Source organism: Colius striatus, chromosome 1, assembly GCF_028858725.1.
Source record: "Colius striatus isolate bColStr4 chromosome 1, bColStr4.1.hap1, whole genome shotgun sequence".
Lineage (NCBI taxonomy): Eukaryota > Metazoa > Chordata > Aves > Coliiformes > Coliidae > Colius > Colius striatus.
The window spans coordinates 69,265,040-69,289,770 of record NC_084759.1 but is presented as its reverse complement, the minus strand read 5'-3'; the positions used below and the strand labels follow the sequence as shown (position 1 = coordinate 69,289,770).

Sequence of the window (24,731 nt, the reverse complement as noted above, 5' to 3'; positions counted from 1 at the left end):
TGGAAGACTGGGAGGTAGTAAAAATCTCAATAGGTATACTGTGGATAGCATACAATATTACTGTGTGAGATATGAGTATTTAGAGCATTGAAATAAGACTTATGAAGATGAATTTAGATACAGATTTTATAAATGTTTTGGAAATATGACATAGGAGAGAAGAATCAACCTGCTATAAGTAATGAGAAGACCAGAACAGGGAAAATTCTCTAATGGAGCTGAGCTAAGGCTTATCGTTGAGAAATGTTTGGGAGGGTATGTAGTTAGTATACCTAAGATCACCTTTCTGTTTCTTGCAGGTTATACAGAGAATATTTTATACAGTAAATAGATCCTGGTCTGGGAAAATAACTTGTAATGAACTCAGGAAAAGCAACTTTTTGCAGGTATGTAATAGCTAAAGTTTTGCAAGGCAGATGTTTCTACAAGCTTAAAAACTGCATTAACTAAATGCCTAGGGAGCAACATAAGTAGTATTTCTTCCTTTTCCAAACCTGGTGAAGGTTCGATTGCATTAACTCGCAAACACTGGGATATGTTGAAATGTCATCTTTTATCTAGAGCTGTATAAATGCATATGTGATTAGCAGAAGTCTGGCTGAACTCCTCATTCTTCTATGAACACAAGAGTTTTCTACCTTGTGTGTTCAGCCTTGGCTGTCATGCTGCATGGTGTGCACTGTGTCTGAAGATGAAAACTGTTCCGCTGAAATAGCATTAGGTATTCACTTGGTTACGAGAACTAGGATAGTACAACAAATGTCTTACAAATTCTCTAATGTGTTCTATTTATCCTTCTGAAAATAGAATGTGGCATTATTGGAAGAGGAAGCTGATATTAACCAGCTGACAGAGTACTTCTCATATGAACATTTTTATGTTATCTATTGCAAATTTTGGGAGCTGGATACAGACCATGACCTCTATATTGATCAGAAGGATTTAGCTCGACATAATGATCATGGTATGAAAAATAAAGCACCTTTGTTTACATGTATTAAATGACCTGTAAACTTTCACCTGAGGAAGTGGTTAACTGACAAGGCCAGTGTTCATGAGTCTATTGGTACAGCTAATTCTTCTGACTAGTGATGCTGCTTTGTGTCTAGCAATAACAAATTCTGCATTTGAATTCTGATCTTGGCAAAGAAGTAGGAAAGAGGAGGAAATAAATTAAGGAATGTATAGATTTCATCTCAAAGAAATGATTTTAAGTCTTGGTACATTATAAATGGTACCATCTGGCAGTTTGAGGTGGTTATTTGGGAAACAAACCATTTTACTGATATTATTCAGGTAGCATGGCTTTTCTGGCAAGGTCTCAAAAGAGTGGAAAAAGGCAAACATACATTCAGGTACTTATTTTAAAGTTTTGCTGACTTGTCTGAAGTTCATTTTGTTGCAATACTATTTACCAGCTTTCCATTTTCTGCATTCTTAATATATAATGACTCTGATCCTGTAGTCTTGCATGTTTTTACCTGTTTCAAATGTATGGAATTCTTGGAGCATTTTTGGAGTCTTTATGTCCATTCTTAAATGTAGTCCCTTCAGGACTGGAAAGCTGACTTAAGTACAAAGTGATTATGGAATGTTATCCCACTTTAAAATGATTAAACACAATTCTGTCTGGTTGCTTCTAAAAACTTGCTCACTAAAGTCTGACTACACCTTAGGACACTGAGGAAAGAAAGCTTTTTTCATCACAGAGGTTGCTCTACTGAGTTGTTGCTCTATAGAAAGGAAGCAGAACTGACACCCAGTCACTCGCAATATAGTTTCACATCCTTTAAATCATGGAATATTGGTTGAAGTTTAACAGCTGCTGCTTACTGAGAACTAGACCAAATAAGAGTGTAAATTGGATAAGATAACCCAACTTAAACTTCTTAAGTCTTAAACTTCTAATTTTTTGCATGTCAAAATGAGATGGTCTAGAATGTAGGTGCTGTTGAGAAGGCTGAACGACTTCAGTCTTTCCAAAGAAGACAATAAGTGACAGCACATGTCAACTATCCTGCACTTCTGTGGATAAATATTGAGCAAGGACTAGTGTCACTACTCAAATAATACAGTGATAGCATCACCATAAGTACACAAAATAGATGAACTGTTTAAATGGTTAACCACCTACTTTAATGATTGGGTTTTCTGCAATGCTGAAGAAATATTTCAGAGTTAGAATAATAAGAAGTAATTCTTCAGTGAGAATAGTATCATGGGCTGCTTTGAGTGCTATCCATGAATTCACCAAGATAAACTGAATATCCTTTACAGAGCTTGTGCTCAGTTAAGACACATCTTTAAAATCCTTGAAATGGTTTCAAAATTAGAAGTGTGGATCAGAACTATGTCAGAAATAGACCCGTGTCAGAATCAGTTAGGTATGCTCATTATGTATTAACGTGCCAATTCTATTTCGGCTCTTGGCCAAAACCAAGGTCATATAAACAGTAATGGCACTTGAAAACACAATTTCCTTGTCAAAGAACTGGTAAGTGCCATCTTATTTATCAGCAATTTCATTACTTTTTATTATGCTACTATTTCTGCATGGAGTCTGAATTCAAAGCTGTCTGGTTATAGCTTTGCTTTGGGGACTTTGTGTTCAGTGATCTTCTCCAAGAGAAGTCAAAGGGGTTAATGAGCACTATACTTGATTGTTCTCATAGATCTGTATATATGAGAGGTTTCTAATGAACTCTCTAACTCAACAATACAAAGCAAAAGGAACTTGCATATAACAACACTATTTTACACCTTCCTTCACAGCAATATCAAATAGGATGATAGAGAGGATCTTCTCAGGAGCAGTAACAAGGTACTTATATGCTAAACTAAATCCAATTTAATATTTATATATTTGCCTGTTAAACGGAGTGTGATGTTCCCAGAAAAAAAAAAAGATGCCTTCCCCTTGAAACAGAACAGTGAACCTCAAGGTTTGGTGTTGTAGTTTAAACTCCAGTAGTATGGGAGTGCTCTTGGAACCTTTGATTCAGTCCAAGTTCTTCACTCTCCTTTTTTACCTGAATGAACACTCACTATAGGATGTTGTATGGTTTAGCAGGGATGGGGATGAGGGAGGGAAGAAACATTGGCCAAAGGGAATTGGGCTTTTCAGTACCACCTGTAAAATCGATGCTTCTTGCATCAACAGATTTACAAAAATGCCTCTAGTTGCTTTAATTCACATTTTTGCCATTCATTCTCCATTATTCCCACTTGGATTGCCTTACTCTTGTCTAGTTGTAGTTTCATTTGTATAGTTTCATTATGTAGTTTCATTTTTGAAACACTTTGCTAGCATTACATTTGCAGCTAGAGAGCAACTAAGAAACAGAAATGACACATCCAAAGCTTGAAATGAGTGAAATGACACTTAGTAGGCACATGTCTAGAAATTACTCCTTCATGCAAGTTTTTTGAGCGTCATATTTTTCTAACCACCTTGAGTATAAAATGGCAAAAAGGGGAGATGTGGTATGTCTAGGAAATGCCTACCTGACTTCTTACTCAAAGTTGACCATGTCTTCAGAGAGCATTTGGATTCTCCAGTGTAAGAGCAGAAGCAGACAACTACCTTAGTGCCACAAACACCCACTTCTGAATGTTTTTGTTTTGTTTATCTTCATGTTTCCATTCCAACACTTTCAGCTAGTGTGGTTCTCTACAGCTTTAAGCTCTCGTCACTTTTACCTGAATAGAAATCTCTCTTCTATTAACAGTTGAGATAATGTTGACGAGGAAGGAAAGCTGCAAGTCCTGGGCAGAGTGCTACCTTCCTCTTCCAGCTGCTACCTCCTCTTTTGAACACCCTTTGAGCTAGAAACAGAATAACAAGCTCCTTAGCCAGAATGATCACAGTAGTCTCTGACAAGTCCCTTAAGAACACTGTATCTTCTAGGAGATAAACTGTTAATAACACCTAGGAAAATAAGCTTTAATTTTGGTTAGTAAAAGCTAGGGGAGCTAAAATAAACTTTGTCTCTTCTGTCATTTGCCTTCAAGAGGTAGAAAAGCACAAAAAGATGGAAAAATTAGCTATGCTGATTTTGTCTGGTTTTTGATATCTGAAGAGGACAAGAAGACACCAACTAGGTAAGAATGAATTTGTTTTAACAGAAACATAGACTGAATTTATTGGTTTCCCAGCCTTTAAATAGGGGCCACTGATGCTCAGCTGGAAGTGTAAGGGAAGAACTAAATGATTAAAAACATGAATGGAAAACTGGTCCAGTTCACTGCATCATTCTTACTTTTTAGTGTCTCCTGATGTCACTGCTGCAAAAGGCTATTTTAATGACATTAAGTGGTTAATTGTTATTGTGCCTTATGTTCTTGGTGGCCTCCTTACAAACAGGGACATAGATAAAGGAAATGGCAGTTGTTCCTGATGCTAATGACTGTGGGAAACTACACAGCTTGTATTAGCTGTGGGATATTGATAAGAAACCTGTTGCGTGATGTCACTAGCTTGTTCCTTAGGAAGAGAGAACTTGAGTTCTCAATTGTTCATTGGCTTCTGTGAGGCTTTCATGTAGAGCCACATGTTTTAGTCATCTCTTCCTTCACCCACCTGCAACACTAAAAAGTTTTCAAATGCAGTAATGTATAGCATGGCAAGTACCAGAAACTCTTACCACAGTGTAGGTGTTGTTTAATGGCTTCCTATGGCATTATGGAATGTAGTCTTAAGTCGAGTTTTGCATCTGTAAGTTCTGTAGCCTTTAAAACAGGACATGTAAGTTCTCATAACTGTGTACTAAGTTTGTGTAAACAATTCTTTGCTGTTAATTACTACATTTCAGCATTGAATATTGGTTTCGCTGCATGGATCTTGATGGAGATGGTGCTTTGTCTATGTACGAACTGGAGTACTTTTATGAAGAACAGTGCCAAAAGTTAGATAACATGGCCATAGAGCCTTTACCATTTGAAGACTGTTTGTGCCAGATGCTGGATCTCGTGAAGCCACAACATGAAGGTAGTAAAATCCTTTTCCGTCTATAACTTCTGTTTCTCTGGATTAGGAGTTAGTGCAACCTTAAGGGCAGAAAGTTGGTCATACACAGAATATGCTTTTAGGTTGTCTTTTCTCTAAAGTCAGTTAGAGCTTATTAATAGAATGATTTTCCAATGGCAGGCATTTACATACTGAAGTTTATCATAGAATGGTAAGTGTTGGAAGAGATCTCTACAGATCATCTAGTCCCAATTCCCCTGCCAAAGTAGGTCCACCTAGATCAGGTCACATAGGACCATGTCCAGGTGGGTCTTGAAGACCTCCAGAGAAGGAGACTCCACGTGCTCCCTGGGCAGCCTGTGCCAGGGCTCCCTCACCTGAACAGTGAAATAGTTTTTTCTTAAATTTAAATGAAACTTTTTGTGTTCCAGCTTCTTTCCATTACCCCTTGTTCTGTCACTGGATACAACAGGAAAAAAAGTGATGCCCCAACCTCCTAGCACCCACCATTTAGACATTTGTGAATATTGATGAGATCGCCCCTCAGTCTCCTCTTTTCTAGGCTAAACAGCCCCAGTTCCCGCAGCCTTTCCTCGTATGAAAGATGTTCCAGTCCCTTGATCGTCTTGGTGTCCCTGCGCTGGACTCTCTCCAGCACTTCCCTGTCCCTCTTGAGCTGAGGAGCCCAGAACTGGACACGATACTCCAGATGAGGCCTCAGCAGGGCAGAGTAGAGGGGAAGCAGAACCTCCCTTGACCTGCTGGCCACACTCTTCTTGATGCATCCCAGGATGCCATCAGCCTTTTTGGCTACGAGGGCACATTGCTGGCTCCTGGTTAGTTAATTGTCAACGAGCACTCCCAGGTCTCTCTGCAGAGCTGCTCTCCAGCAGGTCAATCCCCAGCCTGTACTGGTGTATGAGGTTGTTCCTCCTCAGATGGAGGACTCTGCACTTGTCCCTTATGTACTGCATGAAAATTTATTGTAGGCTTTTATTTTGGGATTGTAACCTTAAATGAAATCTTGTCACTATCTGTCTGAGGTGATGCTTCAGAAGAAGCACTTGACTGTTCTGTTCTCTTGCCTGTCACTACTGCTTGAGATTTCTTCAAAGGGAACAGTGTTTATAAACAGTATTTGTCTCCATAGATCAGTACTGGCTTATTTTAGGTTAGAAACCTAAGCTGCCCTTAGGAAATTAAATAGGCTTAAATATCTGAATACAAAACTGTTATTAGCTTTTGGCCATGTTCTACATATGTTAGAAACAGACCTGCATTCTATGCTCCTGCATTTGGCACATATGATCTTTAATTGATGACATTTGAATTTACATTTCACACTTAAAAAAAAACCTTCTGAAATGAGCATCATGCTCCCTTTATATTTGCCCTTCTGTGCTGCTCCATGCTTAGGGGGGAAAGGTCTGCTATAGAGTTCCCAATGAGAGTAGTGAAGTAGACAAAATATTCTGTAAGCACTTGGGAGAAGTCTCATGATCACTTGCCATTGTTCTTGTTGGGGACTTCAACTTCCCAGGTATCTGCTGGAAATACAACACAGCAGAGAGGGAACAAACCAGGAGGTTCCTGGAATGTGTGGAGGATAACTTCTTCACACAGCTGGTCAGTGAACTGAGCAGAGAGGGTGACTTGCTGGACCTCTTGTTTGTGAACAGAGAAAGTCTTGTGGAGGATGTGGCAGTTGGAGGCCGTCTGCACTGTCTGCACCCTTGGTCACGAAACAGTGACCAAGTCCTCCTCTATTGATAGAGATGTCAGGAGGCGGGGCAGCAAAACTGACACTTTGGACTTTAGAAGGGCAGACTTTGACCTGTTTAGGGGGTTACTTGATAGAATCTCTTGGGGGTCAGTTTTGAAGGGTATAGGCGTCCAGGAAGGCTGGACACTTTTTAAGAAGGAAATCATAAAGGCCCAGGAACAGGCTCCCCACGTGCTGTGAGACAAGCCAAGGCAAAGATCATCAGCCTGGCTGAATAAGGAGATTTGACTTAAGATCAGGGGAAAAAAGCATGTTTATGGCCTCTGGAAGAAGGGGCAGACCACTCACAATGACTACTGGAATGTTGTTAGGTTATGTAGGGAGATAGAAGTCAAACTGGCTTTAGAGGTAAAGGGCAATAAGAAAAGTTTCTATAAATACTTTAACAATAAAAGAAAGACCAGGGGAGCTTCCATCCCTTATTAGATCCAGAAGGAAATTTGGTAATAAAAGATGAGGATAAGGCTGAGGTGCTTAATGCTTTCTTTGCCTCAGTCTTTAGTAATAGCAGCACTTCCACTGGGGAAAGTCAGCCCCCCAAGCCAAGAGACAGGGGCAAGGAGCAAAATGTCCCCCCTACAATTCAGAAGGAGATGGTCAGTGACCTGCTGCTCCACAATGATGTGCACAAATCTATGGGGCTGGATGGGGTACATCAGAGTGCTGAGAGAACTGGCAGGGATGCTCACCAAGCCACTGTCCATTTATCAGCAGTCCTGGCTGACTGGAGAGGTCCTATCTGATTGAAAGTCAGACAATGTCACACCCATATACAAGAAGGAACAGAAATTACAGGCCTGTCAGTTTGACTTCAGTACCTGGGAAGCTGGTGGAGCAGATCATTCTAAATTGTGTTATGCAGGACAAGCAGGTGATCAGGCCCAGTCAGCAGGGGTTTATGAAGGGCTGGTCCTGTTTAACAAACCTGATCTCCTTCTGTGGCCGAGTGACCCACTTGTTGGATGAAGGAAAGGCTGTGGATGTTGTCTACCTTGACTTTAGTAAGGCATTTGACCCTGTTTCCCACAGTGTTCTCTTAGGGAAATTGGCTGTTCCTGGCTTGGATGAGCATACACCACTTTCCTGGGTGAAAAACTGATTAGAAGGCTGATTCCAAAGAGTTGTAGTCAATGGAGTTAAATCCAGTTGGCTGGTCACGAGTGGTGTCCCCCGGGGCTCAGTACTGGGACCACTCTTGATTTGGATGAGGGGATAGAGTGCACCCTGAGTAAGTTTGCAGATGACACCAAGCTGGGTGGGAGTGCCAATCTGCTTGAGGGTAGGGAAGCTTTACAGAGATATCTGGATAGGCTGGATGACTGAGCCAAGGCCAATGCCATGAGTTTCAATAAAGCCAGGGGCTGGGTCCTGTACTTGGGCCACAACAACCCCCAGCAGCGCTACAGGCTTGGGGAGGACTGGCTGGAAAGCTGCCAGGCAGAGAGGGACCCAGGAGTGTTGGTTTACAGTGACTGAACATGAGCCAGCAGTGTGCCCAGGTGGGCAAGAAGGCCAATGGCATCCTGGCCTGTATCAGGAACAGTGTTGTCAGCAGGAGGAGGGAGCTGATCGTTCCCCTGTACTCAGCTTTGGTGAGGCCGCACCTTGAATACTGTGTCCAGTTTTGAGCACCTCTCTACATTGAAGTGCTGGAGAGGATACAGAGGTGGGCTACCAAGCTAGTAAAGGATTTGGCACACGTCTCATATGAGGAATGGCTGAGGGATCTGGGACTGTTTAGCCTGGAGAAAAGAAGGCTCAGGGGAGACCTTATCGCTCTCTACAGCTACTTGAAGTTGCTGCGAGGCAGGGGCCAGTCTGTTCTCCCTACTAACATGCAATAGAAGAAGAGGAAGTGAACTCAAATTGCACCAGGGAGGTTCAGGGTGGATATGAGGAGGAATTTCTTTACTGAAAGGGTTGTCAGGCATTCGAACGGGCTGCCCAGGGACGTGCTGGAGTCACCATCCTTGGAGATGCTCAAGAAATGGTTCGATGTTGCACTTAGGGAAATGGTCTAGTGGTTGATAGGGCTGGGACAAAGGCTAGACTCGATCCTAAAGATCTCTTCCAGATGAAATGATTCTGTGCTAAAAATATTTCTGCATGCCTTGAAAGAACATATTAGTGGAGTATTAAAGAGTGGTATCTTGCATGTTCATGGCCTCTGCATCAGTGCTGTTTCTGATATCTGTCTCAATTTGATAATGCTGTTGTAGCCACAATGGATAAGTGTTTTATGTGCTAAGGGAACTGAAATAGCTCAAAACTAGAACTTAAAGCTCTGTATTCTTGTTTAAACCCAGGTAAAATGGCTTTGCTAAGTGAAAACACATCTCTAAAATGCAAATTTAAAATTGTAAATGAAAAAGGAGTATTAAATGTGTTTCAGCTGGAAGATCAACCCTAGATATCAATGGAATAAAGTCTTAGACCAACATGGTCTAATGAGTAGGGGGGTGAGGACCATTTAAAATGGAGAAGCAAGCTCTGAGAACACCTTTATGTGTTCTGATTACCTACAATAGCTTCTCAAATTTAGGGGGTCCCTTCCAGTGTTGTGCATTACACTTCTGAAAGGCAGACAGCTTCAGTAACATGTTCTGCATTTCAAATTGAACAAGATTGATGTATCCGTTCACAATACAGAAGATGATAAAAGGAGGCCGTGAAACACAACCAAGATGAGAGTTATACAGGGCAGCAAAAAGGAAAGCCAGCTGTGAAGGGTTGATGGTGGTTTTTTATAAAAACTGAGTGACATTTAAAAGGTGGATTTAGGAAAAAAAATCGTCTGTTGTTTTCCTAATACAAAAACTGGCAACAGAAAATGACATTTCACTTGACAGATATGAAGCAAAAGGTACTGTCATGCAGTTATGGCTCAACTGTGATATGCTTTTCTACAGGATGCTCCATGTACCAATGAGCAAATTCTTTGCTTTGTGGAGACCTGATTTAATTATCTGCATTTCATTCTTTTTTGTGTATGTCTTTGAGGCAATGGTAGGCATCTGCACGGGTATTAGGTATCTGAGCTCCCAGTGCAATAAACGGAAACTGGAGAGCAAATCAACAAATCAAATTCAGGTATCTGACTTAAATTGGGACCTTATATAACTGGGATTCAAGTCAGTTGGTTGTGGAGAGTTGCTGCCACTTGAGCTGGCCCAATGCAGCAGACATCTGTGTGGGTCTGACAGATATGAGACAGATGCCATGAGGGATTTGTGTCGTCCTGGAGCATCAGCTATAAGCCAGGCAGAATACATTAAGGCATTTCAGATGGTGACAAATGCAAGTGTGGCAACCACTTCCAAATGGGATTCGTATCTTGCTTCCCTTTCATGTCCTTGAGTTAAACTTTGCTAGAGACTGGGACAGTATGCTGAGGAAATACTGTCCTTAGTCTGGCTTTTAGTGAACTCTTCCATAACATCTGCAGTGAGCCCCTCTTTGACTGACAATTGAAGGCTGTCCATAGTTGAGGTGAATCAGTAAAGCTTTAAGGGTAGTCATCTGCCTCTCCTTGTGTCTGGTATTTTTCAGTCTTTCTGTAGAAGCTTGATATTCAACTTTGAAACAAGGTAACATTTCTGAGGAACTTGGCAAATACTTCTAACATTTAACAGATCCATTGACTTGAGTCTTTGGAAGCATCATTTTATTAAAAAAACCAAACAGAACACCTCTGAGCATTTAGCTTTCCTCTCAAGCACTAAATACTGATCAGGCTGGACAAGTGGGGCAAACCCGTCTCTGTGGAAAATTAATTGGTATGAAGCAAAGTCACACGCTGGCATCAGTCATGCATTTGCCTTTTCAAGTCAGGGAAGAGCCAGAGGAGGTTCCTTACCTGCTATCCAGGCAGTTCTTGGGAAGGAATGGTGGATAGCTCACTGATGACTTCTGTTTCTTGAGGAAGCTTAGACAATTCCCTTCAATGCCTTCCAACAGCTGAGCGAGGCAGGCTGCAACTCACTCCAGCATACTGAAGGACCATGGGATGGCAGCTAAAGCAAGTCACAAATCTGAAACACTGGAAAGGTTTGTCTGCTTTGAGGGACACTTCTCTAGGTGTGGATGTCATCTGCTCACTTCTCTGCCATTGTGTTCAGGAGCAAAAAGTTCTTGAGCATAACAATGACTTCATTTTTTAGTAGCGTCCTCCTTGGGCAAAGTTTCATTTCAGCTCTAAATATCTTACGATCTTTTTCTCCAGGAAAAATTACTCTGCATGATTTAAAGCGATGCAAGTTGTCAAATGTGTTTTTTGATACTTTTTTCAACATTGAAAAATACCTTGACCATGAACAGAAGGATCAGTTTATGTTGCGGGTGAGTGTGAAGCTTTAAAAGGTTGTTTGGGGTTTTTTTTAGCTATGTGCTCAACAATTAACATGTTTTTTGCATAACTTTCAACGTGATCATTTAGGATGGTGAAGGTGAAAGCCAAGAGATCTCTGACTGGGAGAAGTATGCTGCTGAAGAGTATGATATCTTGGTAGCAGAGGAGGCGGCAACTGACCAGTGGAATGACGGGTAAGAACACAGTGGAAGGGTTGGTATGAATCCTCTCTACTAACCTGTAGCCTCAACATTGCTGTCATCCTTGATGCTATGGCTGTAGACTGTTGCTGTTTGTTGTGTTTAGGCGTGTGCTTAGTGAGGAAGAACCTTGCCCATATCCCAAATTAAACATTCCTTGACGGTTTGTGATCACTTTGGTTTTGTCAAAGAAAAGGCCCTACTTCAAATTTTGGGAGGAAATAAGACTTGAAAAAGCTTCAACTCTCAACAAAATACAACAGTAATTTTTGTAGCTCATTGTTGAGTGAATGAAGAGCTTCATTAAGAGCTTTTGAGGGGGAAAAAATTCTCACTTCTGACCTCAAATTTATCTGCCTGAAGTACTTTATCGCATTTCTCAAGAGAATAAATGTTGCTGTTTCAAAAGCACTCCTTCACTTCCAGAACCTTTTAGAATCCAAAGTCCCACATTTCTCATTGGTTGTTTTTGTTATTCAAAAAGATAAGGAAAGCAAGTACAAATTTACCTTGGTTTAGGGCTTAAGTTGATGGACCTGTCTAGAGAAAATACATTTTCATGCATTCCCTACACCAATACTCCATTTTAAAATGTCTCTGATTCTTGCCAAGCATTTGGAGAACGACTGGCTTGATATTTGACTGCTTTTAAATCTGAGAAAGTAAAATCCTCTTAACACAGTGATTTCAAGAAGCTTCATGAAAGCAAGCGTGTGAGAGAAGAGGGGAGGGAGAGAGCTGTTACCATTACCAGCCTCTTCAGCATAAAGGGAGACCATACTCCTAACTCTTCATGGAGTCCTCCCCTGGAACTAGTATTAGCTACTGTGGGCTGGGCAGTATTAAACTTTCAATGTTTTTATCTTATTTAATCTCTAAATGTCATAGGCTAAGTTTGGGGAAGATACAGAAGAGGTAGGTGCGTCTTCCAGATGCTCCTTCCTGGAGTATCTTCCTTATGAGGAAAGGCTGCGGGAACTGGGGCTATTTGGTCTAGAAAAGAGGAGACTGAGGGAGGAGCTTGTTAATATTTACAAGTGTCTAAATGGCAAGTGTCAGGAGGTTGGGACATCTCTTTTTTCAATGGTATCTAGCAACAAGACAAGGGGTAATGGGATGAAGCTGGAACACAGAAAGTTTCATTTAAATGTAAGGAAAATCTATTTTACTGTTCAGGTGAGGGAGCCCTGGCACAGGCTGCCCAGGGAGGGTGTGGATTCTCCTTCTCTGGAGGTCTTCAAAACCCACATGGACGTGTTCCTGTGTGACCTGATATAGGTGGATCTGCTTCTGCAAGGGGGTTGGACTTGATCTCTAAAGGTCCCTTCCAACCCCTACCATCCTACGACTCTGTGACTATATTGGCACTGGCTTGAGATGCTGTAACACTGAGTGTAATGGCTTAAGCGTGATGGATCAGAGGAAAAAACAGCTTCCTAAAGTCTTGCTTCCTGGGAAATGCTATTTATTTGTAACTCAGATGACAAAAGTAGTGGGATGGTTACAAACAAGGATTTGGAATTTGCAGCCTTCTGTTTTAAAATGCCCTTCTAAAATTAACATGTTTAAACCGTCAGGAGTCAAAATGTTCAAAAGGTATTGACAGGATGAGAGCAGCAGCTGCAGCGTCTGTCAGAGACCCCACCCCCCCACGGAACACAGTACATCAGTGAGTGCAGCAGCAGCACAACTTGAGAGCCCCAGCTTGTGACACAAACGAATAGCATTTAGGAGCCCTGAGGTACTCTTACATCTGAACATCTTAACTAGAACCAGTTCCTCAAATGCTTTCCACCTTTGTTGGTTCAGCCTTGCCGTCTCTGTCTTCTTGCTGGTCTGTTTACTTCTGTTGCAGCAGCTGTGTGTCTCTACCTTCCTATCTTAAAATTCTGCTGCTGCTGAGACTTTCTAGAATCTAAGTGGTAAGCCCATTTTCAGATATAAAGTTGCCAGATTCAGATGGTTTTTGACTAAATTTATCTCACGCTCACCTGAGTTCAATGCAGATCTCCTGGACTCAATGAAGACCCCGTTATTCTGTCGTATAGCCCTTAAAGCCTCTTCTAGCTTTGCTGTGGTGGAATACCCTGAGACACTAGTTCTCGTGTCAGATATGCTCAGGGTTCAGAAGTATACTGCGTGGTCTGTAGAACAGCTAATCCTTAGCCAAGGAAAGATTCCAACTGTTCCTGTAAGCCTTCTGTCCTGACACCGTACAGTATCTGTGGTGACTGGAACTCATTGGAGGCTAAGTCTTCTTTTGACATCTGCAGGAAGGGACCTGCATGACAGGAACTCGGGGTTACTCTGCGGCTCTGATTAAGTTTGAAATGACCAGGCTTGTTGGAGACGAGTGTTGTTTTGTACAGTTCTTAGGAGCATGTTTAGGCACAATTTCACTCCCACGTGGTGCAGATGGGGTATAAAGTAAGAGTCTCAAAGTGCTTTTATTCTCATTTGGTTAGGAGCTCCTTGGCTGCAGCTGTTTGAGCCAAGGGCACTTCTGTGGTTATTGTTTAGACTAAACTATATTATTTTTATGCATTTCCCACTCCACCCCCTTCCCTCAAGATGTCTGCTCTTGGTGAAGATAAAAGCTGCAAAATTCACAGCCAGTATTCTTGAGGTCAGACCACTTCTTTTTTTACAAGAAAATAAAGTATTTGAGTTGTACCTGGAACCGTGACTCTCCGGCTTTACACAGAAAGTGGACAGAAAAGAGACTGAAATACAGAATGTTTCTCAAGCCCTCAGATTATAGTTAAAAATTTATTTTATATTTTCACTCTTCAGTAAACTTCTTACAGGTCTTGGGCACTTCAGTTTTTTGGATACTTCCATGAAGTTTATGCTCTCCATGGTATAGGTGCAGCCTCACTTTGTATGTCCAAGCAATTACTGCTTAAGTTATACAGAGAATATTGTGGAACTTGCAGTACATAAAGCAGAATCTTAAGAATCCTAAAACCTGAAAAGAAATGCACCTTCACTCTGTAGATACATTCCTTAAGGAAAACTGGTGTTACTGTAAGAGTAACAGGGTGGAGTACACTGAGATACGGAGGAGAGAAGCCAAAACATTCCATTCCTCATTTCTTCTGAGCCTGGTGTTTGTAAACTCAAGTAACTTCTGGTTGTAGGTTGCCCTTCTTTCTGGCATTAGCAGATTTATTGCAGAATTTAGGGAGAAAAAAGCCTGTCAATGAAAAATATTCTCCTATGGAAATACCACTCTATGGAAGCACAGCCCAAAAAATTATGCATTTTATTTCATGACTTTCTGTATCTTGTTAGGTTTGCATGGGCCATAGCTTAACTCTTGGTCTTCTACACAGGTGGATAAAAGCTTTTTTCCAAGTGTTCCTGAAGTTTTACTCCTTTCTTTCCTTGGAGTTCAGATTGTAGAGCTCATTTTCTCCATTGACAAATTAGAAGGGGTAGTTGAAGTGTTTCAAGTATCACATACACAACCATGTGTATGATGTATTTGGATTGACAAGATAGGAACAGGTATTATGTTTCTACTTCATGATTTCTACCTACTGTTACATCAGAAGGTTGTGAAGACTCTGTGGCACTTAAACTGCTGAACTGAGGTTCCTTTTTTAATAAAGAACAAAGATAGGATACTTTCCAATTTGTGTCTTAAGCAATTGAATCAAAACAGATGATAGATTGAGAGAATGGTAGGGGTTGGAAGGGACCTTTAGAGATCATCTAGTCCAACCCCCCTGCAGAAGCAGGTCCACCTAGATCAGGTTGCATAGGAACGTGTCCAGGTGGGTCTTGGAGACCTCCAAGGAAGGAGACTCCTCACCCTCCCTGGGCAGCCTGTGCCAGGGCTCCCTCACCTGAACAGTGAAATAGTTTTTTCTTATGTTTAAGTGGAACTTTTTGTGTTCCAGCTTCATCCCATTACCCCTTGTCCTGTTGCTAGCTACTATAGAAAAAAAGGATGTCCCAACCTCCTGACACCCACCCTTTAGATGCCTACCTATAGAGAAGAAAAGTATTCTCTCAGGGAAAATGTCAGAACTGGCTTAAGATTTGAATGCTTTCTAAAAGTGAAGGTCAACAAAAGTATCTTCAAAACTTAATTGTGAGGTATGACTGTCTGAATCCTTTTTTTCTACCACTGTGTTAAGTATTATTTTCTGTTGCTAAAGCTGAGAGAAACCCAAGCCTACTAAACATGTCCTTGCTGCTGTTAGTTTAATGAACAAAAGCATTAACAGAAATTTCTTCTGAGTATTTTAAGTGACTGTGTTGTACAAAAACTTCCTTCAACGCTTACTGTGATTTTTAATCACTTGAAGGGTTGTAATGCCTCTCTGCCACTCAAAGCGAGTTTGAAGGTCCAGTATGAATTTTATTACCTCTAGGATAAATGTTTTCCTGACATTCCTATTAAAACACTTGATCTGACACTTGGGAGCGGTACACACAAATCTAGAAACAGCCTTTTTCTTTATATTTACTTGAGCTTTGGAAATAATGAGAAGGGAAAGGGACTTTTTTGAGGTGGTGTTGGCTGTATGGTTGTATTTTTATAACATCTTCTGTGTTTGGAAGTAGCAACAGACTTTCTAATACTATCAAAAATATCTCAAATGATTTCAGTGCTCAGATGTGTAAAACTGGAGCAGTGTTTCTAAATTTCCTTAATATAAATATCATGGAAAAGAGTGAAAGTGATCTCTGAGGCCACCAAAGCTTTGGAAAAGCGGGATTTTAATTTGGTTCAGTAACATTTGAATAGCAATCTTCTGAGTGGGGGATGGATGGAGCCTACAAATAGTACCCAAAATATCCTCATGCTGCCATTTTTAGTGATGGAAGAAGCTGCTTTCACCTCCCTGTCACTACGAAATAAATCCAAAAGGTGTGTTCCAGGTGTTTTGCTTAAAGAAAAAACCCTTCTTAAAAAGATGGAATTAATAGTAGATAAAACTATAATTTACAGGTGTGTGCGCAGAAATTGTTGTAGTTCTTCCAAATCCTTGTTTTCAAATGTGTCATTCAGCAACATAATTATTAGGGTGACTTTGGATTGCTGTTCAAGTTGGTAGTGAACTTGTGGGAGAAACTCAGGGTATTCTGTTCATAGCCAAAGCACTGATGGGTGCTTGTGCAACCATGGCTTTGATATTCATGGGAAGGATTAAATTAAGACAGGAAAGAAGACCAGGGACTATTTTACTCTGCTTAATCTTTACCTGCTGTTATCAAAGTGCCTTTGATAATTTTTTTACTGAAAATGGCACTGAAGGTGGTTTCATATGTTTCATAGTTTATGAAGTGTTTCAACAGAACTGCATTCGTGATTGAAAGTAACTGTTCTTCCTTCCACCTCTGCTGTTAATGCTGCGTTACTTCTGTGCTCATAGTGGTTTCTTAGTATTTGCCTATTCTTTGCCCTACATCGTTCTCAGAACACAGCTCCTAATCACCACATAAAGCCATTACAGCGTTGCAGATACTAAAGTGGCAGTGCCCAAAGCCCATTCTTTGCCTACTCCTGTTAAGTAGGGCAAATAGTCACATGCCAAGATGAGATTCAGTAGCACTGGGGAAGATGTGTGTGAGCCCGAGTCAGCCTGGCCCAAGGAATGGTCAGTTCTTTAATATGACATATTAAACCTCCACAAGAGATTTATGTTTGTTTTTCAAACAGCTGTTTGCTATAGATTGATCCCACCTAAACAGGGCTGAAGCTGATCCTTTTAAATGCTGGCCCTTGCTGACTTGAGTGATAATAGTTGCATTTCATTATCCATCTGTTCCTTTTTGGTGGCAGCAGGTGGTTATCAGTGATTTCTGGTTAACAACTGGCTTTTGCTTTCTAGCATCTGCTTTCAATAAGTGGTTGCGATCACTCCCTTGTGCTCATGCACATTTCAGGATGCTCAATTGAGTATTTTTCCTCTTTGGTTGTATCTGCTGCAGGTGTAGCTTGTTCTTACTAATTAAGCCTGATTTCAGCTTTCTTGAAAATACCTTGAGGAGTTTCTGTCAACAACTTCAGTCTTGTGTTTGACCATTTGTAACTCAGGAGTAGCCCACTGGAGCAGTATGTGCTTTGAATCATCTTAGTCAAGCTGCATATGTCACTAAGAGAGAACCTTCAATTGAAGCAATGACTCCAGAAACCAAGGGCTGCTTCTGTTTACGTTGTTTCTTTACATGTAAATATAAAAGATTGGGAATTATGTTCTGCCTGCGAGTGCCTTGTTAAGCTGTTTGTCACTTCCTGACAGGGCTAGACTCTATCCACTTCTTTTGTTGCCCACTCACAGGTATGAGGCAGAACTGAATGCTGTAGACCATCAGAAGGCCAACGTCCTCAAGTACCAGATGGAGAAAAGACCACTTTTTGAGATGCCTTCCCACCTGGCTGATGTAGACTTGGACGAATACGACTACGAAGAGGACTTTGAGTAAGGATTCCTTACAGTCAGCACTTGCAGAAGAGAAAGGATGGTCTGCAGCAGGTCTGCCACACACCTACACATTTCAGTGGGTTTTGTTTCCAGGAAGTCAGCTTAGTTTTGTGCTCAAAATATTTAGTCACTACACTACCTTCTAAATGAAAGAAGCGCATTTGTATGGAATGGTGAAACTTTTTGTATTTATTCAATAGTCTATAGTTTGTAAAACAGATTAAAATATTTATTTACAGATGTTGCATAATTCCTTTTTGGAAGGATAACAATATTTGATTTTAATCTACCGTCTTTGAGAACTGTGTGATTCTCTCAAAGTTGACGTGTGGTGCACTGACCACCTCTGTCCCCTGTGTGAAAAGATATTCCTGTCCAGCTCTGAGAGGTAAGGAGACAATTTCTACCTGCCTTACCATGATTATACACTCACAGGCATCCCTAAGGGGTTGCTGCCATGCCAAGGAAGACAGGGTTTGGCTCTCATGCACAAGCAGAGCTGCCATGCAATCAGTGCAGAAGGAAAGCAACTGCCTGAGATGAGTTGCTTCTCTTCTCCATGTAGTCCCTGTTTGCCATGAATCTAACTTTGCTTGCCCTTTTAAACTTCAGCCTTTTTATTGGTGTTGATGACAAAAAGATTATTTAATAATGAAGGTCTGTAGCATTCATATTTGATCCAAAAATGAGTGTGTTAATTCATGTAGAAGGAACCAATTTTTTAAACATCCTCTGTATAAATGTTACCTGATCTGTGACGTGCACTAATTTTGTTGTGGGCATTCAGTGCTTTCGTCTGTCTCTCCCCCTCCAGTTGTTTGCTATTGACACATTCCATGGATATTCATCAGTGTCACAGCAGCTTGAAATTGTTGCCTCACTCATACTGTTAAAACAGATTTTGTTGGAGGAAAAGAAAAATGTACAAAAAGATGTAAGTTATTTTTTGGTTGCAGTGTAGATTTGTTAATGTTCAAAAAATCATGTTTGTATTTTGAAATAAAGATTGATTTTCATACATGTAATTTAACAGTTCCAATTGTCTTATGTACTGCCTCCAAATAACTTGTTACTGTTAAAGAACTGTTTAAGACAGGATGGGTTACCCGTGTATGGAGGGTGGCTGGATAGTTACACCAAGCTGCACAGTCAAAGCAGTCAAGTTGTAGCAGTTTTTTCTTCATCCAAAAGACTCTGCTGAGCAGCTGGAAGATCAGTTTTGCTCAGACCTGTGTATCTTGAGTAATGGAACTCATCCCTAATGCCTGTAAGTAAACCTTGCCAAGGAAAATTCAAATCACTTCAATACTGTTCAAAGGACTCTTCTTAAGAGAATGTGTTGATTATTCCACTTCTAAAGGAAAGTCACCAGTGTCACATTTCTCTGTGGTCAGTTACTTTTCACTATTTGCCCATAGTTGGAGGGTTTTTAAACGAAGGAGAGACCCAGAGTACTTCCATTATGATCTGTTGCCTAAGATGCTGTGGGAAAGGATGACCAAACAGCCTTTCTAGATGATCCTGAACTTCTTTCTTGTGCTATTCAAAAGGGGGTGAGCTGCTGCTTTTCCCTACCTGACACACCCTTTGCGGCAACCCCTCTTCTTAAAAAGGATGCTTGTAAAAGAGACACTGCTCAGACCTGGGCTCTTCTCACAGTGACATTTCCTGTGTTAAACAGATGGCTTCCAGACAACCTTGAGTTGCTGTTGCCACTTTGTGTTTAACAAAGCACCTGCTCCATCCTGCTGTTACACTTGTGATAAAGTCCCTTTTTCCTAAGGGTTTTGTTCAGGTCTAGTAGAGCAAATGCTGGTGTTACAAGGAAACTGTGTTTGTTGCCCTGTCTGAACTGTAACAGTTACTGGCCCTTTCCCCAGAAGTGTCAGTCAGTCCCAGTTCCTATCCTTTCTTACAGGAATTACAGCATGCGCCTGTGTGCTGTGGTCCCAGGTGTAACTGTTTCCTCTCTCCAGCTCTGTTCTGCCTCTCTGGCCAGGGGTTGGGCTGAGACCCACAAATCCAGATGACTGAGGGGGCCACACCATCACTCTCACAGCCCAGGGATGAGGGTGACTGACTGCATCTGAATTGGAACTCAGAACAAGTCCGTGGGGGTGAGAAGCTGTGTTCTGATTGCCCCCTGGCATGAGCCTACTGCACACTTACCTATACAGAATGGAACATGATGGTTTTCCTACTGCCCCTTGGGGATACCTGATACAAGGGAGACATTCACAGCTTTCATGTCCACTCTGGTGGGAGCTGATGCCTCAGCCTCTTTCTTTATTAGGGCCAAGCAGAAGGGCAGGGCCACTGGTACCAGGCTTGATCTCCAGACTTCATGTGGAATAGCACTTGCACTTTCAGTACTGATGGGTAGCAACAAGGCTGTGGTTTATTTTACACGGTTACAATCCAAAAAATATATATATTTAAAAAAATAATAAAGCTGCTAAGATTAATGCAATATACAATTCCAGGGAGCATTGCCAAAGGGCTGGCCAAAGCAGGCACCACTTCTCCTGCCTTTGAAACGTGCCTGAGTGAAGACTATTTGCAAATTCCTCATGGAGAAGCTGCTTTTGAAGGGCACTATTTACAGCCTATTACACTGTCTTTTCATGCTTTGTATCTTCCAAGTAAATCCCACATGCTCATGGCACATGAATGTTTTCTTCCAGAGGAAAATACTCAAGACAACTGGCCCACTCTTCCTTCGTTACTCAGAAGCCCTGATGCGAGTCTCCTGGGAATGTGCTGGATCCCCACAGACCACGAACCACACCTCTGCAAGCACTGGGGTTTAGAAATACTGTCAGATGTTTGATGCAGATGTTCTGTGTTACAGGCAGGAAAGGGCACTGCCAAGTCACTTGCCATGCCCCAGCAGGTCACTGCTCACAGCTGGGGCAGGGTCAGGTACACGGAAAGAAGTAAACGTTCATCTCTGTTATCTCAACTAGTAAAGAACATGTCCAGCAGAACATCCAGGTGCCCCTGCAGTGCTCTGAGCAAGCTCATCTCATCCAGTTTACAGAGCCTCTGACTCTGTATCTGACAATACCCAGATTCCAGTGCTTCAGCTGGGTTTTGTTCCAAGAGAGCAGCGAGGAGCAGGATGCAGCTGAGTGAGGATGATGTTCATCGTGATGCCCACAACCTCAAGAGGCAAATGGCTGACACCCACAAACAGTAATGGGGAGAAATCAGACGTGGTGCAAGTAGCTGGTGCTGGGTGGATGCCTACAGGCAAAGAGTTGACTCCACAGACATCTCCTGCTGCCTTGGCTGATGCCATCACAACCCCATTTTCAGTTAACTTGTAGAAAATAAACAGGAGCGTGTTCTTCACTTTCATTTATCCTTGCAGCATCTTAACTGTCCTACACCAGAAGGAAAAAAAAAAATGAAGTCAGTCTCATACTATGAAGAAAACATCACATAAGTGCACATAAGGAATCAGAATAAGTGTAGCATCTAACCCTCTAGCAGCTTGGCTGTGTCTGGCTCTTGGAAAACACTATATTTAGCTTCCACAAAAGGAAAGAAGCATTTCAGTGTGCCAAGGAACCCAGAAAAGGCACTACAATCTAGGTAGTAATGCATTTGCTGTATGGCCTCAGTCTTGGTACCAAATTTTATTATTTGTCTTCAACAGGAGCTGCTCCAAGCACCTGGTCCAAACAAGTAGTCTACACTTGAACAGCCTTATGACTAGAAGAAAAGGCTGAAGTCCTTTTTTCCTTCTAGTCCTTCTTTTTAAAAGAAAAAAATCACTGAAATATGAAAAGAAACCATTTCCTCAACTTTACAGGAAAAACTCATGCAAAAGGTCAAAAGTCGTACAGGGTCTTTGAATGTGGCTGTTTGTTAGAGCTGTTTCCAGGGCTGCTGGAAATCAAGGGGTCACCTGAACCACTGCAAAAAGCTGTCTGCCAAACATTGGGGTTACATTCTATTAGAAATGCAGAGAGCAGGGGGAAAGACAGGAGAAATCTGAAGAAAATGCCCAGCCCCTTGCAGTGGCTGACCCAGCAAACTCTTGGAAGACGAGAGGGCAGCGGTTAGCTGCAGCACAGGAAACCTCTTGGCCTCTTGGTTTGGTTTTTATCCCCCTTTCAGCATAGTCACTGCTGCAAGAGCCCTGCTGTACAGCACCCTGTTGAGTTCTTCCACTCCACTGGGCTAAAAGTCCTTCCCTGCTGCCAATATCTATTCCAGGCTGAGCTGAGCCCCAGGCACACAGCTGCATTTCTGCCCAGTTTGTATCTGCTCCCTGAGGCAATCGTGCCCACAAGACAATCCCCAGGCTACGCTGGCTGCCACTGCAAACCCACAGCAATCCCATGCTTCCCTTCAAAGCCCCAGGCAGTTTGGGGATGATTTAATCTCCCCACCAGCCTTGACTGGAAAAGGGGCAAGAAACCCAGGACACTGCAGGAAGAGCCCTGGGCTGACCAGAGATCACACAGCGTCTGGGTGGTTCCAGCTACAGAGCACAATGCAAACACCCGTCTGCTCCCCGCTGGCCATGCGACAGGGCCAGCTCTGCAGGGGGTCAGGAACATGAAGCTAATGCAGCAAATGGCTCTTTATCTATAAGCTTCACAGGATGGGGGAAAAGGAAACTGGATCCTCCTCCTGATGCATCCTAGCTGGTGTTCAATGCACCTAAGCAATGTATAGGTGCCAAGAACTGCCCTAAAAAGGCAGATCAAGCTGAACGAGGAGACTACAGCTGCAACTGGAAAGGGAAGAGAGGGAACCCACTTTTCTGCCTGAAACATGTCACAAAAGAGCAGCTACGGCTGTCCTCGAAGCCAGAAAACCCGAGCTGGAATTACCTGGTCTGCACCAACCACATCAACATCATCATCTTCAACTGTGTGTTTTCCTCGACCCTCCTCTGAGACATCTTCAGCCTTAACCTCATCTTTGCTGAGGAAAAGTGGGAGTGGAAAAAAAAAAGAGCTAAGTCTTGATGAAGTTTGTAACCGAGGTGGCGCATTGCCCAAGTGTGCTGAAGGCAGAGTAGTTCACACGTGTAATATCTGCTGCTGAGAGACATCCATGTAAGGTAGCCCAAAGTTTCTGGGTCAGTATTTCTCAGGTATGACAGAGGTTGTGCTCTGAGGAACTTCCAACAGAAGTTCAGAAACAAAACCTTCATTTAAACAGGAGTTACCTTCACGTTTAATAACGTTTTTGTTCTATTTTACTTGGATTCACCAGGTCCATTCAACAAGTGTCCCAAAACCTGCAACAGCACATGTCTGTATGGGGTTTCATAGGATCGTAGCACGGTAGGAGTTGGAAGGAACCTTTAGAGATCATCTAGTCCAACTCCCCTGCAGAAGCAGGGTCACCTAGATCAGGTCACACAAGAACGTGTCCAGGCAGGTCTTGAAGACCTCCAAGGAAGGAGACTCCACAACCCCTCTGGGCAGCCTGTGCCAGGGCTCCCTCACCCTCACACTGAAATAGTTTTTCTTTAATGTTTAAGTGGAACTTTTTGTGTTCCAGCTTCATCCCATTACCCCTTGTCCTGTTGCTAGCTACTGCAGAAAAAAGGGATGTCCCAACCTCCTGACATCCACCAATTTGTGTCTCTTTTAACCCACCAACCTGGGAAACAGGGCCTGACACCTCGATAAACCATCCCACAGCCCTCTAATCAGGACCAGAGGGAAGTGGGATGGGGAGCCTTTCTCCTTCCTTGTCTTTTCTCTGCACACTTGATGTTAGATCAAGAAGGCAGAGAAGCCCTGTGGCTAAAGCAGCAAATCTAGAGATTGGACCAAAGAAACAAAAAAGCACAACCTGTCCTCAGGACACAGCCCATAAGAAAGACAGGAAGGGACACACACCCTTTGCCCAAGGATGTGCTACAAAATCCAGAAGCCCAGGTGCATAGAGGCACCTCAGGTGTCAATAGTAGGACAAGTGAAGGAGCTTGTAAGACATAAAACTCTCACCAGTATCTTCTCCGCGTCGCTCCTGGACAAAGGAACGGCAAACGATCCTGCAAATGCATCTCTCGAGATTTCAGCCTCTTTCTGCTTCTCCCTGCTGCAGAGGCCAGCTGGGAAGCACACTGCAGCTCCGGGGCCTTGCGTGCTGCTTCAGTCTGGCTGCTTTCAGGTAAAGACCCTGTAACAGACAGTGAACAGACAACGTGTTCCCCACAGCAGTGAAGCAATGGGGCCAAGCTCAGAAGGAGATCTGGAGCACAGCATTCATTTCCCAAAGGAGCCAGCTAAAAGCCACGTAAAAGAAAATCCCTTTATTTCGCCCACTGGTCATTTTTGCAATCCAGATTTATGACCTTGGCCCCAGTCCATAGTGCTAAGTCTACAGCATCCACCATACAGTACTGCTAATGTAAAACATGAAGTGCATTTTAGCTGGGACAAGGGAAATGCAGCTGATCCAGAACAGGGAAGTTTTCATACCATTCGACAATTTCCTTTTAAAAGCAGGCACCTTAGATGTGCCCACGGGGGCCCACTCTCCTGAACCGCCAGGGACAGAGCTCTCCTCGTCTTCATTTGCCAGTAAGGAGTTTCTGTACCAAACCAGCGGCTGCCACTCGTCTCCTCGGCAGGGCAGGGGCTCTGCCATGTACCTCTGCAAGTAGGCATACCTGGGGAAAGCCAAAAGCAAGCACAAGAAAACTCAGTGTCTTTCCCTTCGCTATCTGGGGAAGGTATTGCTAAAGAGGCATTTTCCCTTTACCTTCCAAAGGCGCAGAGAGCTGTCAGAAAAAAAGAAAGGGCATCGCTTTCCTCAGAAAAGGATTTATTTACAAATATGTAAAGAGGGGGTGTCAGGAGGATGGAGCCAGGCTGTTTTCAAACACAGAATCACAGAGTCACAAAATCTTAAGGGTTGGAAGGGACCTCGAGAGATCATCTAGTCCAACTGCCCTGCCAGAGCAGGACCTCCTAGGAGTAGGTCACACAGGAACTCGTCCAGGTGGGTTTTGAATGGC

General features: G+C 42.5%; 2 protein-coding genes across 5 annotated transcripts in view; one reads left to right on the top strand and one right to left on the bottom strand.

Moving 5' to 3' along the window:
• Positions 1-18,687, top strand: part of PPP2R3B (protein phosphatase 2 regulatory subunit B''beta) — a 58,364-nt gene extending 39,677 nt beyond the window's left edge. The window contains exons 7-14 of the mRNA XM_061988519.1: positions 300-386; positions 808-964; positions 2,773-2,821; positions 4,012-4,101; positions 4,812-4,987; positions 10,972-11,087; positions 11,185-11,291; positions 17,594-18,687. Coding sequence (XP_061844503.1) covers positions 300-386; positions 808-964; positions 2,773-2,821; positions 4,012-4,101; positions 4,812-4,987; positions 10,972-11,087; positions 11,185-11,291; positions 17,594-17,738 — 927 coding nt within the window. The 3' untranslated portion in view covers positions 17,739-18,687. The remainder of the gene's footprint in view (positions 1-299; positions 387-807; positions 965-2,772; positions 2,822-4,011; positions 4,102-4,811; positions 4,988-10,971; positions 11,088-11,184; positions 11,292-17,593) is intronic.
• A 1,423-nt stretch (positions 18,688-20,110) lies between these two features.
• The window catches only part of LOC104563650 (cohesin subunit SA-2-like), a 69,007-nt gene continuing 64,386 nt past the window's right edge, over positions 20,111-24,731 (bottom strand). For all 4 annotated transcript variants that reach the window (XM_061998331.1, XM_061998348.1, XM_061998342.1 and 1 more), the window contains 4 exons: positions 24,193-24,383; positions 23,716-23,890; positions 22,585-22,678; positions 20,111-21,123 (listed from right to left, as the gene is read on the bottom strand). In XM_061998331.1, the coding sequence (XP_061854315.1) occupies positions 21,115-21,123; positions 22,585-22,678; positions 23,716-23,890; positions 24,193-24,383 (469 nt within the window). In that variant the 3' untranslated portion in view covers positions 20,111-21,114. The remainder of the gene's footprint in view (positions 21,124-22,584; positions 22,679-23,715; positions 23,891-24,192; positions 24,384-24,731) is intronic.